The sequence below is a fragment of the Perna viridis genome, chromosome 3, assembly GCF_037379345.1.
Source record: "Perna viridis isolate PV_CMFRI_1.1 ecotype Kerala chromosome 3, ASM3737934v1, whole genome shotgun sequence".
Lineage (NCBI taxonomy): Eukaryota > Metazoa > Mollusca > Bivalvia > Mytilida > Mytilidae > Perna > Perna viridis.
Genome location: NC_142447.1, coordinates 25,727,754 through 25,742,997, shown reverse-complemented (window position 1 = coordinate 25,742,997; position 15,244 = coordinate 25,727,754). Strand labels below are relative to the sequence as shown.

Below are 15,244 nucleotides of genomic sequence, written 5' to 3'. Positions count from 1 at the left end.
CAGTTGTCAAAAGTAACCTGTATTTATAGTGTACAATGACATTTTTGATTCCGTTTAATTTTATCATGTGTCACTGTAACTTCAGGGTACTACTGTTACAACTATGGCTTTATTTGGCGGAAAGGATTCAGTAATCTGTCCAACACCAGGATTAGGTATTTACCAGTTGTCTATCAGTATTGATGGTATCAACCCTGGAAACTCTAAACCTTTTGTCAAGTACGACTCCCTATGTGATGTTTGTACTGAAGATAAATGTACAGCCAGGGTAAGTTGTATCTAAGAAGCCATGTTAGATTAAAGTAGTTACCTATTGCAGATAGTTGCACATAGTTATTCAAGCTTTCAACTTTCACATTCCTTCTTGAACTGTTTACAAGAAGTTTTTGAGAATTAAAAAGTGAGTTGCCATCATGTTTAAACTATTTTGTATACAGTCCTACTAAACTTATTTTTATATTTTTCATAATTTTTAAAATAAAATTGAGTTAAATCCAATAAGGGGCCAGTCTTTTTTTTTGCAATTATGAAATGCTTTCATGCACAAAATGAATGATAACAACTAAATTTTTAAACTTTTTTTTACAGAATGATGTATGTAGAATTGGTGGGCTATGTTATGCTGCTGGCTTTGTTGACATTGCCAATGTCAGTCAAGTGTGTGTTCCTGGCAAGTCTAAGATCACATGGTCCATCCTTACAAACACAGATATTATTGTGAGACGATACACCTTCATTCAAATCATTGTCAACTTACTTATTACAAAGTCTTACAACTTCACTTTGTCTGGAAACCCAAAATTTACCAATGGTCCAACTGGAGGAAAGGCCCTACAGCTGAATGGTATTGATGACTTTGTTGACCTTGGAGACCAAACTGCTGGTTGCCTTGGAGATCCAGAAAAATGCAAATTTGGTCTGTCAGTAAAATTCAACCTGAAAGTTTTGGAACTGAAGGAAAAGATGTACATTTTTTCCAGTGGTGGCGATAGCCCAGGTAAATATGGTATGTCCATGTGGTATTCCAGAAAAAGGCTTTATTTGACCGTCAGCACTAGGACTAAAATCTGGACTGTTTATGTACCATTTAAGAAATATTTGAACACTTTTGTCAACATTGAATACTCCTGGAGTATTCAGGGAGGTTTGTCATTGTACTTTGATGGTATACGTGTAGCTAGAACAGTTGAGTTTTACCGCAGAACCACTGCTGTTCTGTCACGCCTTTTCTATTTGGGTAGACGCATTGAAACAGGTGGATTCTGCAGAATGATCATAGATGGTTGGGACCTGGCTGAAGGAACTAAGGAAATGACAAAAGACCTTGATGTAGTTGTACAGTCTCCTGAAATCAAAACAAGGCCTGATGTTGATATTGAAGATAGGAATGGAACTTCTTCAGTCTTTGTTTGTAAATTTGATAAACTTGAGGAAGATGGTTTGTCATATTCTGTATACTGGGCTATTAATGACCAGTCAATTAAAAGGAAAAGCTTAGCAGCTAATCAGTTTGAAGATGAATTATTAGACAGAGATATTCAACAACTGAATTTCAAAGATGAGGTGAGATTTCAACATATTTATTATACCCCCTGTTTTAAATTTTTGTTAAATATTTTAAGATATCAGTTTATTTTTCACTAAAATATACTTCGTTAACTGTGTTACATTTTATAAAATCTCAGATACAAAAATGCTGTGATATCTGTAATGCCAGTTGGCTAGCACTCATACTTTAGCATCATGACTAACAAGCATACACTGTGTTAGGCTGATTTAGAGTCTGGTGGGGTTGTTTTTTCTTTGACACAATTTTCCCCATTTCCACTTTCTAAAAATTCTGTTTTTCAAAATTCATCTATTACTACTATTTTTCAGCATGAGTGTTTGTACAATGTCTTCTTTATTTATATCGACAGCTATCCTGTTATGTACAAGCCTGTAGACCCTCCAATAATGACTGTTCCCCATGGAGGAGAAGTAATGTCATCACAGCTGATATCAAGGTACATTATTATTATATTTGAAACATTCCTGGAATATTTTTTTTGTCGTTCAAATGTTATTTTAAGGAGATGTTGGTGAACTCAATGCTCATTGTATTTAATGTTAAGATTAAGATATATTTAAATTGTTTTGCAAGGCTCATTCAAAGGTACCTAATTACCTAATTTTTTACTTTCTGTTTCAAAGAACCATTTACACTTAATTTCTTCTTGATTATTGGTTGTTTTTAGAAGAAGTCAGATATTTTGAAATCAAATGTAAATGGTGTTCATATATCACGTGCAAGAGGCAAAGCTTTAACTTTATGGATACTCCTACACAATGGCTTAAAATATTTGTTGATTATTATTTCAGATTATGACAAATAAACTTACTGTATATGAGGGTATGGTACCTGGTCATATTGAGGTTAGCGTCACAGTCCCTCCATATCTCTTCTGTCTCCCTGATGACAGAGAAAAATACTGTGACATTGTCATTAAAACAAAACTACTCAGGATAAAGAAGGAAAGGAAATGCCCAAAAACAAAAGTGGAGATAACTCAAGCTGTGTTTGGAGTTTGGGATGAATCTGATGCTAAACATCCATGTGAATACAGAATAACCATCAATAACTGGAAGACAATGGTAATGATTCCAGTGAAAGCATCCATTGATGGTTTGAAAGACAAAAACCAGAAGAGGGATATTGAAGTTGATTTGTTCATCTACCGTTCATCAGTTGTAGCTTACACCTCTCGTCTTGGTGTTGTTGAGGTAATTTTTTTAGATGTTTAATTTTTGCATGGATATTAAATTATAAATGATAATCTATGGTTTTAGATAGCAGCTATTGTTATTGCATTATAAATTGAGTTGTATTATTACATTATTTTGGTTTTGTTGAGGTAAACTTTTTATAGTGGCTTACATAGCTATAACTTCACAGAATAGAAGGTCTTCTTATGAATTGCTTTAGGTAGTTAGCTGCACAATCAGAAAAGAAATTTAAACTTTCTACCAGACACAAATTAAAATACCTATCAGAATGATAGAAAGTTTAAATCTCCGGGTCACTTATTTAGTAACTACCTTATATATATATCCTCAGTAATGGTCATTCAGTCAGGGGAAGACCAACTCTATTTCATGAAGACATTTATGTTAGTTGCTGTAAATGCTTTTTTTATGTCCCCACAATGATAAGTTGGGGGCATATTGTTTTACCCCTGTCCGTCCGTCTGTAATTCTGTCCGTAATTCTGTCCGTCCCATAAGTTTTCTACACTTTTTTGGAAAATTCTTGAAGATATTGAACTGATTTTTTGTATGTGAGTCTTTCATGATTAGTTACAGAATGAGTTAAAGGTTTGTTCCGCTATGCTGAGTTTCACCAAAAATATGGGCCCTGGACTTTAAAAATTTCATGGAAATAACAGTTTTCTGCACTTTATTTGTAAACCCTTGAAGATATTGAACTGCTTTTTGGTATGTGAGTCTGTCATGGTTAGTTACAGGTTGAGTTTCAGTTTCGTTCAGCTATGCTGAGTTTTACTCAAAACCACATGCGGGGCATCATTTGTGTCTCACAGACACAATAACACATCTGACAAAGTGCTTTTTACAATTATGAGTTATGATATAGCTGTATGAAGGTTAAATGCGGGGGCATCACTTTATCTAGTTAATTCCTGTGTTGCATTTTATTGTATAGAATGGTTATAGGTTTTATAAAGCTTATAATGTTATATATTTCAGCTTGAAGTAAAAGACAGAGACAAATCTTCTACCTGCAAGTCTATAAACGATCCTCATTTGACGACATTTGATGGCAGGTATGGAATCTTTTAATAAAGAATTCAATGAAGTGTTTGGTATTCTTATAAACATATATTTAGTTTCCCATTCAATACTTTTAAGATTAGTTCACTGTGTTTCATGTACATGAAACTTAATTGTAAATTAGCCTGTTTCTGTTTATTTTTAGAAATTGACCTTTGTCCCATTTTATACTTCAGACTCAGGCATTAATGAATATATTTTCTTGATTAAGTATACCAGGCAGAGCTAATGCTGCCAAAAACTATTGTTTTTTTGAAATTATTGAGAAAAAATCCTACTCTTGTACTGTACTGTGAAAGAGCTATTCTTCGTGGGGTACCAATTTTCGTGGTTTTCGTGCTCAGGTCAAACCACGAAATTTGGTTTTGAACGAATGGTAGATTCTCATTGATGTGTATACTGAAAACTTTAAAACCATGAATTGAAGAATCCACGCAATTGTTTTTCTTCCCAGATCCACAAAATTGGTATCCACAAAATAAAGTACTTTCACAATATTTCAAAATCCTCAATAAAATAATTTGAGTTAATTGTACCACTAGCTGCATGTTTTAGCATAATTTAAATAATCAAATTCTTAGTCTGTAGAGTGCTTTAATTGTTTTGATGTTTTTTACAGGAGATACAATAACTTCTATGAGGGAGAATTTGTCCTGTACAGACACAAGACCCTACCATATGCTGTAAGTTCTACCATTGTTATTACACAAGAATTGTTTGGGTGTAGATGATACAGGGTTTTTTTTTTAGTTTGGTACATTGATGAAGCTATTTAGTATGGTGAATGTTTGAATAAACCAAGTTTGAAGGCTCAGATCTATCATCTGCTGGGTTGATGCCTTGCCAGTGGATCAAATGTTGCTGAGGGTAATCACCAGCCTAATAGCCAGACTGTGTTACCTGATTTATATTGTAGTTTATATACAGAAATTTTTAGTCTGATAAAATTCTAAAGTGCTAAAACACTTAGGCTTCATTCCCAGTATTCCACTTCCTACAACTTCTCCATATTGGATTTGGCTTCTTAATTCAAATTTTTGGGTTTTAGTACTTCTTGTGTACGACGAATGTTTGGATTTAGATCTTCCTATGTATTTGTTTCTAATGCTGCTGATGTGAGGTTACTCCTTTTAACATGTGTACAGCATACTGGAATTGATACTATTAATCTGAGTGATATTTATGTATTTATATAACCCTTTTTGTTGATTTTTATCTGATACTTTATTTTTGTTAAGACACACATGTACAACAAAAGCTGCACATATTCTTTTACCATGAATATCTGCTGTTTTTCTACTATGGTTTTTATGGAACTCTATTTGGCTGATTACAGGTCCATACATTCTACAGAAGTTGTAATGGTAAAGCCTCATGTAACTGTGGTGTAGCAGTTAGGTCAGGGGATGATGTCATTCTAGTCGATGTCTGTGAACAGATTGATAATAATGAGAGATTCAAGAATAAAAAGAAGAAAAAGTTCAAGAAATTTGACGTTAAAATGTTTGTGAATGGTGAACTGACACCTGGTACCAGAGTTATGAGACGAGGAGGAGGCAAACAGTATAGGGTGAGATATATAGAAAAACCTGTCTAAATTAGCCCTGAATAAACTGGACATTAGTCTAATAGCTCTTTTACATCAGTCCAAATTAACATTTTCTCTTTACCCTACACTAATCTTTAGATTAATTTTTAATTACTGGTAATCTAATTGATTGACAAATCTATCAGTTTTCGTCTTTCAAAAACATTCTTTGTATACATGTATAGTTCTGTACTTGTCATATTTTTTATATTCACTCCAGATTTACCTACCAACTGGTGCCTATGTCATGGTGAATAAAGGAAAGAGAAGAACCAGTCAATTTATCAATGTTAAATTCAAATCATCTTCCTCTGACTTTGGAATGACAGAAGGTTTGTACTGATCTGGAAAGTTTGTGCTTATGGTCCTTTAGTTTGTGTTCATGACAACCCTATAACATTCTATCTGTCAAGATCTGCCTGATAAGTTAATTGCACTTTCAACTATAAGCTTGGTTTCATTAAAATTCTTGGAATGTAGAAATTGTTAAACCAATCCTCAATTCAAATATTGAGTATATAATGAATATAATATTTGAGGATCTTTTTACAAATTTTAATGAAAAAATGGTCCTGATCTTTTTGTTGGGTTGATTTCTTATATTTCTAAAACATGAAAACATCTGTCGTCACTAAGATGAAGCAATGTTTTGAACAGAAAAGTTTACACTTATTTTGATATAGTGTGATTTTGGCTGAGACAAAGGTGATGGTGTTGTTTCAACATATTATCTTATCATGTTTGATTTCTGAAGCATATAAGGGTATCTCTGATATCACTTTTGTTTTGAATATCAGGACTTTGTGGAGTATTTGATGATGACAAAACTAATGATTTAACCTTGAGGAATGGTGAAATATATGGAAGTAAGGAGAAAAAACCTGATCACTTCTCTGCAGATTGGAGGTAAATTTATATACAGTATAGTATCTTGATTTAAAAAAAACTGCAATAGAGTTTACACAAGGAGTTTAACAGGATCTTTTATGGGGTTTCAGTGTTTGAGGAAGAAATGATGGACATATTAAAATAAAAGAGGCTCTTTCAGTGGCAGATCTAGAGAACCATTTGAGGGGGCTGGCAACAGGGCCCCAAACACAATCCTTGATAAACAGATTTTAATGCATGCATTTACACACAAAAAGAGGCTTTTTCATATTTGCAAATTGATAGGGGCCCCCTTTGATCTGCATTTTGGTTTGCATTAGTTGTAAAGTTTTCAGGCTATGCTTTTTCAAAAGTTATTTGTTAATGAAATAATTCCGAATATTTTTTGTTAGTACAAGGGCTGTACCATGTACAAGAAATCATCAATGTTTGATATCAATGTTATTGATTCTCTAAGTGGTTGTAGGCATTTGAAAGAGAATATGGACCTAGGCTATTGGATCCTCACAACAAAGGGATGTGTTGTTTTTCGCTTAGTTTGAATGATCCAATAGTGGAAATTATGTTACATAGTTATAGGTGTATCTTAAGGTGATTAAAACAAATATTCATATTCTTTGTTACCAGGGTAACAACTACAGAAGAAAGTTTATGGCGAGGATATTGTCCCACAAAGGCTAAAACAGTAGAACTGGTTTCATACTGTAACTGTCAGGAGGATGAGCAAACGGAATGTGACGTAGGACTGGATTATCAAGTCTGTGAAGAAATTGAGAAAAGGAAGAAAAAATATAAGAAAAAGAAAGGTACAAATTGTAGAGTTCAAAATAAAAATCGGAAATAAAACTAGATAAAAAAAAGTTGGTTAAGAGCGGAAGATGGATAATTTACATTAAACCTAATTAATATATCATAGACCTGCATTGTTGTATATTTAATCTTGTTGGTTTGTAGTATTTATTCCCTTATCTTTTTAAAGGTTTGAAGGATGTTACAGAAAGATTACTTGAGACAGCAGAAAGTCCTGTAGCTAAATGTTTGACAACGTCAGTTATAGGTCAATTTCAGTATGATCATAACTACAACCAACCTGTAAGTTTTTATAGTCTTAAGTAGCTGTCTTTGTAAGAATCATGCAAAATCTGAAAAATGTGATACACCCCAAAAAAGGCTACATATTTTTATTTTTGAAATTAAGTTGTTTTATGGGTGTATACTATGAAATGTGTAATTATTCATTCAAATCTGCTTCTCTTAGGTGATAATCAACATTGAAAGTCCAATAGATTCTATTGTATTTGACTGTCTTTTACAGAGTTATCTCCCTAAATTTTGAAATCTACAGTGCATTGTATATAATTTTTATCTTCTAAGAACACGGGTTATATGAAAAATTGAGTGTTTATTTCTGTTTACTGTGGCTGTTCAAACAAAATATCAAAAATATAAATATGCAGGCTTTTAACCCATGAATCACATTTTGCATGATTCTTAGCTGGAGTTCTACTTAATTGCTGATGTATCTTAAATTGTATACACCATTTTGGGACATTACTTCTAGCCTTAATAATTACATTTACTGTGCATCTCATTAAAATATGCTAATCTCATTGGATAATTGACTTTACACTGGATGTGCATGAGTTGATGAAATTCATCTTCAAACAATTTATATCAGCCACACCCACAGTTAAGTGGACTGCTTTTATTGATCCCTGTGTATTGTGTACTTTTTATATATTTCTAAAGTATAATAGAAATAAAAATGAGAAATATATGAAATGTGATCATAAAAATAGAATGTTTCATCAGCATGTGAAAGGGTTGACCAATCACACATTTTAGGTTTGAAGTGCTATGGTCAATGCTTTACACGCTAATGAAACATCAAAAATGAAACATTCAATTCTTAACACAAATACACTTAAAATGTCCTTGCTTTGGTCAGTATGTTAAATAATTTGTAAGTTTAATCCATAAACTACTTTAATGTTGAAGATTTATATCTGCTGAGAAGCTATGGATTATTGTTGTATGAGGTTAAGTCCAAGATCATGGCAATGTTTTAATAATTCTAAATTTTGAAACAGGATTCTGTTAATCAAACAGTATATAATGACCTTCATAATGAACATGTGAAAATTCCTGATATGGATTGCCAATATAAGCAACTTATAATCCTGTTAATAAAAAATCCAAATGGTAAAAGGTTGTGAGTTTATTGTATATTGGTATGAATAAATTAAGGGAAAAAACACTTTTTTTGTTTCTAGGAACTGTCCTGGCCTACTCCAGGGGGTATAACTCTAGAATTTGCCAGACAGACATGTTTGACTTATGTAGATTCGAGAGAGGTCGGCAAGAAATGTAAAGCTTTAAAGGGAATGGATGTGGAGTACCAGCTGATGCTGGAAAGTTGTATTGAAGATATTCAGGTAATATAATAATTGGGATAGTGTCAGTGATGTCTTATATATTTAAAAGGCTTGAAACATACTGAAAATTGTTCTATCATAAATGACATAGGTAATTGAGAAGCGATTTTTTAAACTTAATTGAGAAGTGATTTTTTCACTTTAACACAGGTCTAGGAAGGCTTGCATATTATCATTGGTCAAGACATCACCTGTATCAACATGGTAGTGCACGATCAACAAAACTGCTATTTGCAGTTTGTTTGAGTAGGAATAGGTTCGTCTCTCATAGGCATTTCTTATAATCATATTTTTGAATACTGTTAGTTTGTAGCTTTCTTAATGGATTACCTTTTGCATTATTTACTGTCAGAATAAACAGGGTATACAAGCAAACTGACTGTGCTACAACAAATTAAATGTGGTGCAACTACCACTTTTTTCAATAATGGTGTTGATATAGAGAATGCAGAGGTCAAAATAAGTTTGTTTATTTATCGACGTCAAACTTAACGAATCATGTGAATTTTAGATTACAGATGATGTTACCTGGGCTAAAGAGCAGTTTGAAGACTTGTTAGAGTTGGCTGAGATCTTTGTTACTGTTGATGTAGAGTTCTGGATTACGGTAGCAGGAACTGATGATCCTGAACCACTACCTGAGATTGTAGATAACCTATGTCCGAATGAATGTAGTGATCATGGAACATGTATAGAAAGTATGCATTGGATTTTGATTCAAGCATCTAAGTTAATAGCATATCATTTATTGATTTAGCCAGGAAAGTTTAGAATTTGGCAATAATGTTGCCTCTTTGTCATTGCAAAAAAAAAAAAAATAGATTTTCATATATTTTTATGATGATTACTTGGGTGTTTCATTATTACTATTGTTATAAAGGGTGCATGCAACATATTACCTTACTTCTATAATGCATGGCTTTAATTTAATTTTTGTGTTAGTTTTACTAGACTGGGAAAAAAAGAATATTCCATTTCATGGGAAAAGAAGTACACACAAGATACAAAACTCGTTCCAATATACATTTTGCACTCAGTAGGTCAAATGTATAAGAAAAAGATATTTGTCTTACTTTTTCCTCTGATCATGTTGACAATTATCTTCCTTCTTCAGGTGAATGTCACTGTACAGGTAAATGGATTGGTGATGATTGTTCCATTGATAGCACCATTCCTCCAGAGGTCATTGAGATTGGTTCCACAAACCCGTGTGATAACAATCTAAAACGTCTGCATTGTCTGAAAGTCACAATAGAGGGAGAAAACTTTGCAGATACAGATAATTTGACTTGTCATTATGAAGTCTTATATGTAAGTTAAATAGCTGTTTGTATAAACAGTCCACAATTTTCTACCTATAAATGTCTGCTCTGTTTAGCCTCAGGACTGTCTGAGGCATATTGGTGTTTTCTCAACTAGGACCTCTTAACTTAGACTATAAAATGCAGGTAAAATTTTGAGTTTAATGTTGCTCAGATTTAGGATGTCTTTTACTCTTCTGGAGTACCTGAGTTATCAAGGTTTTTAGAGATGTTTTGTATGTACAGTGTATTTTTTAGTTCTTTTAAGGTGTGTAAATCTTTCTTTGTCTATTGTCTTTTGTCTTCCTGGCTAGGATTCCTTGTCCATGGATGATTTTCCCATAGTTGGTCGTAATTCATACATTTGTTTTCACTTTTACAAAAATGGTGTTTTTCAACTTTCAATTCCTATTCTGGAATAAAGTTTCACAGAGAATTTTCAATTTGATTACACCTGTAATTTTGCAGAGATATTATGGTATATCTATCTGCCTGCCTATTTGTCTGTCTTTCCCTATTTTCTTATCATGTTTAAGGTATTACAGTAGTGTTCTGTATGATATTTCTTAATAATTGAATGTTTTCTTTTTTGGTTTCCTATTTTTGTTTGAGATATAGACAAGAATAATATTAATCTAGCCAGGAATATGTAGCTCTGAAGGTTTATCTTTCCAAATGTAAATAAAACAACCTTCAGAGCTATGGATTGGCAGCTAAGGACACATTTTGCATATCATGTTCTCTGTCAAGGCTATTCATCATATTTATTTGTTCAATTTTATTTTCCAGCAAAATCTTACAACCACTGGGGAGATAGGAACAGTCAAAGCTGAATATATAGATATTGACAGTGTTTCTTGTCTACTGCCAAAGATTGCCATCTATAATGTTACCGTTAGCAACAATGGTATAGACTATGGTGATTGGTTACCATATTTAGTATATAATGGTTACTGTGATACTTGTGATGTTAATATCACAGACGGATGTTCTAAAAGGGTATGTATTATCAATACCCGTGGACAAATATTATTTTTCAAGATACATGTTAAGCCTAACCAACCTGGGTTTATCTTTCTGTTTTATAGAATGGACTCAGGATTTGTAAAATGCATGGTAAAGATAAATTTACTATAGATTATTCTATTAACTCAATATTATAGAAATGGCATGTCATAGGACAGGCATCATTTGCAAGTTTTTTGCCCCAGTATGCTCTGTATTTATTTATACTTAAATTTAAACTCATGTATATTTATTTTTGCAAAATTTCTCTAAATAAATACATTTAATAAATCAGTCAGACTACTCTATGGAAACAGTTTATAGGTTTATACACACTCTTGATATGTTTCTGGTATTTCTTTTAGGATGACATTTGTATTATTGATGACACATGCTACCAGCATGGGTTTGCTAATCCTACAAATCCACAACTGGAATGTAGAACTGAAATATCCAAGATTGACTGGACAGTTATTAGTGGTAAGTAGTGGTCATTGTATATCCTTAACCACTGAAGTTGAATGGGACATGCAAGGTTAATTGTCTGGTATTTAGCTGCATAGGTTTTGTCATGTTTCCATATTTGTGTTGTTGATATCTCTTTCATTAATTTACCGCTTTTTTTAAAGTGCTGGATTGAATTTAATACAACTTTTGTTCTGGGTGTACATATTGTAACTGATGAAATCAGTCTATATGTTTCTCCATAGTATAACAAGGTCGACTAGTAATGGATTGGTCCAATTTTATACATACAGAATAATGATAGCGAAAGAGCCAACTCTCAATCATTTTGCCTGAGATTCACACACTTTGAAGCTGATTTGTCTGCATTTACTTTTGATCTATTGGTTTTTCTCTTTGATCTTTCCAACTTTTGCCATACCGCACACATTTACATCTTAAAAGCTGGGTAGTCCTGTTGAAGGCATGATAGAAAGCATCAAAGTTAACCTGATGAAGCAAGATGTGAAGCTCTACAAAGATGTTTAAAATGTACTGTAAGAGATGTTTATATTATATTTCATGAGAAAGGTTCCATTTTTGTACAATTAATGAACTTATATTGCTTTCTATACACAATTATAGTATATTACTGCTTATAAAAGTAATTTTACTTTATAGTGGACAGAATCTATGAGTACAGATTGTTCTTCATAAGGATAGAAGGAAGTAAATTATATGTACAAGCTGGTACTATTGCTACTTATGGAGGGATGAAACTATTAAAGAACGAAAATGATAAACTATCCTTAGGGTTTAATGGCCAGGATCAGTACCTGAAAGTTGGGAATAAAGATGATAACCCATGTCTTTACCATCCAGATTCCTGTTCACTTGGTATCTCCATATCATTTACAATCAAGTTTAATTCACTCAAAGACAACTCGTACATTTACACAAACTGTGGTGATCATCCTGATTCAACAGGCTATGCTATTTACTACCGTGACGAGAGAATGTATTTTAAAATCAGTACAAAAGACCGTGAGTGGACAGTTTATGTCACAGACCTGGAAACCAATCGTTACTATGATATTATGATGTCATGGAGTATCCAGTTTGGTGTCAATGTTTATGTTGATTTCAAGAGAGCTGTAGCATCGACAGACTATCTTTGGAGAGATGTACCCAATCCCAAAGACTGTGATCTGTTTGTAGGAAATCCTAATGGGGATGGCAGATATGGTGACATGGTTTTGGAGAATTGGCATATACTTCTTGCTTCCAGGGAAATCCTGATAGCTGTGGGTTTTGTTATTGGTGAGTAGAAGACATTAGTACATTTCTTTTTACTGCAAAGCTAGTGATTTTTTTGTGGGGTTCCAATCAGAATGGCCAGAATGGTTGAGTCAATTTCTAAAAAAGTTCCAGAATGAGTTATTTAATTACACCCATACTGAAAGAGTGGTTGGTATATTGGAATCACCCTGTCTGTCCATCATTCCATCCATCTGTCAGAATTTTGTCACAATTATCTTGGCTCCAATGGATGGATTTATTTCTTTTTAGTATGGTTTTTGGTGCTGTCAGGTATCAACTTCTTGTATGAGTAGGGGTATGTGTGCAACTTTATGTTTTCTTTTGCCTAGTTAGATAGGCAAGACACTGACTACAATCAGTGATTACTCCTCAACTACACAATGAATATATTTTTAAAACTGAAAAAAAAGGTATCATATATGGATATTTATGAACAAATGTAGGGATAATAATTCAGTTTTTGTTATAAAAAATGGTTTTGGTTTGTTAAATTTAATGCAAATATAAAATGATTAAAGTTTATTCTTTACTTTATATAAATCAATACTGTATAAATATAAAGTTATTTCATCGTCATTAGATTTTAAGTAGTATCCAGCTAAGAATCATGCAAATTCTGTAATATGTGATGCACCCCATAAAAGGCCATATATTTTTATTTTTGTTTTTAAGTTGCTTTGTAGGTCTATATTATGAAATGTATAATTATTGATTCCAATCTGTATGCTCTTAGGGGATAACTCACATTGAAAATCCATTAGTTTCTACTGCATTTTAGTGTCATTTACAGAGTTATCTCCCTTTTTATTAAATTCTACGGTACTTTATATTTTTAATTTTTGTTTCCTTTGAACAAGGGTTATATGAAAAACCACATGTTACTTTCTGTTCAGTATAACATATATGAAAGATCAGTTAATATATCTTTAATTATCTTTCCAAAGAGCAAAAGAGCATAGTGTGAAGAATATTTAGGTCACTTTTAATTAATTGAAATATAATGTTGTTTTTTTTTTTTTTAAATTAGTTTGTTTATTCCATTTGTTTCTATTTTAGGTTATCCAACTATATCCAAGCCTCCAGTTCTTGTTCCTACTCTAGATGGAAAAGAAGCTAAATTTATGTGTGAATTTGATCGTTTGTCTGGTTATGAAGTAAGGTATACTGTCACATTTTATGCAAATGATGAAGTTGTTGTAAGGAGAACTGTGACAGGAAATGATGAAGCTGCCATGAATGAAAATGACTTTTATGAAAGAGACTATGGTACTTCTGTAAGTGTGATTATTATATTTAATGGTTTCAGTAATAATAGGAATAGCACTGTTTTGACACTACAAAAATATGTTTTTGTGATCCAACATTCCAAACAGAAATAAATTTATGTATTGAAGCGGAACATTTAAAGGATGTATTTCTTCTTTTTTTGTCTTGTGGCAGGCATAATTATTCATTGATTTTCTGGTGTCAGCACTCGTGTCAATGTCAATGTTGAGATTTCTGGTTACATCAGTTTAATATGAACCACTTGTGCTTGGTCAATCATATTTGTTACGCGCTTGCATTAGCATCATATTTCTATACCTGTTCCATGCATATGACCACATTCATAGTCTATAGTCTTTGAAATTTTTTTTATATATAATTTATTTTCATAAAGTAAGGAATAAACTGTGAGGATTTATTTTTAATTTGCATAAATCATAGGTGACATAAAAATGAAGGTTTGAAAAGAAAACTTGAACTTAGGCAGTTAAAAAATTCCTTGAATAAACATTCAAGTCATTATATCTTACTTTTCCTTCATCCTCTCACATGAGACTTTTTTTTCCACAATACATGGTTTCTTTGAAACACAATAAATAAGTTTATAGATTAATAGCAATAAAAACTTACACATGAAAGATTAAAAGGTTTTTGCATGAATACTGGGGAATATTATCACCAGTAGAACTTTATATTGTACAAGAGTACATTCTACTAGGGATAATATTTCCCATTATTCATGCAATGATGCTTTTATTGTATGACAATATAATTTAATCTTGTTTAAAATGAACTTTTGTCATGGGTAACATCACAAATTTTATCTGTATTTGCACTAATGCAATATGGAAATTTATTGCATGCTGATGTTGCACTGCCCTCTATGAAGAAATTGTATTGCTATACAATAAAATCAGTTACAGTAATCATTTCAGTGGTGTATTATAGACTTCTTAAAGACTTTTTGGCGAGAGTAAGTTTGCGAGTGAAATTACCAACTTTATTTCACAGTGTGAATTATTAGATATATTACAATGGGAACATTCGATAAAAGACTCATATCTGTATAATAAAATGTAATAATCCATTTATATGAATGAGGGCTAAATTATAATCACCTTGTCTGTCTGTCCAATTTCTGAAGTAGATTTCTCAGTTTCTGTTGGTGGG

The 15,244-nt window shown here is 32.4% G+C and overlaps 1 protein-coding gene across 1 annotated transcript in view; it reads left to right on the top strand.

The window, feature by feature from the left end:
• LOC148621599 (uncharacterized) overlaps window positions 1-15,244 on the top strand; it is a 137,986-nt gene that overhangs the window by 78,258 nt on the left and 44,484 nt on the right. The window contains exons 84-101 of the mRNA XM_088576145.1: window positions 86-268; window positions 589-1,563; window positions 1,920-2,006; window positions 2,362-2,763; window positions 3,744-3,820; window positions 4,447-4,510; window positions 5,164-5,397; window positions 5,636-5,747; window positions 6,213-6,321; window positions 6,931-7,109; window positions 7,283-7,395; window positions 8,577-8,738; window positions 9,250-9,436; window positions 9,853-10,049; window positions 10,829-11,038; window positions 11,410-11,524; window positions 12,170-12,808; window positions 13,865-14,082. Of these exons, the coding sequence (XP_088432271.1) occupies window positions 86-268; window positions 589-1,563; window positions 1,920-2,006; window positions 2,362-2,763; window positions 3,744-3,820; window positions 4,447-4,510; window positions 5,164-5,397; window positions 5,636-5,747; window positions 6,213-6,321; window positions 6,931-7,109; window positions 7,283-7,395; window positions 8,577-8,738; window positions 9,250-9,436; window positions 9,853-10,049; window positions 10,829-11,038; window positions 11,410-11,524; window positions 12,170-12,808; window positions 13,865-14,082 (4,263 nt within the window). The remainder of the gene's footprint in view (window positions 1-85; window positions 269-588; window positions 1,564-1,919; window positions 2,007-2,361; window positions 2,764-3,743; window positions 3,821-4,446; window positions 4,511-5,163; window positions 5,398-5,635; window positions 5,748-6,212; window positions 6,322-6,930; window positions 7,110-7,282; window positions 7,396-8,576; window positions 8,739-9,249; window positions 9,437-9,852; window positions 10,050-10,828; window positions 11,039-11,409; window positions 11,525-12,169; window positions 12,809-13,864; window positions 14,083-15,244) is intronic.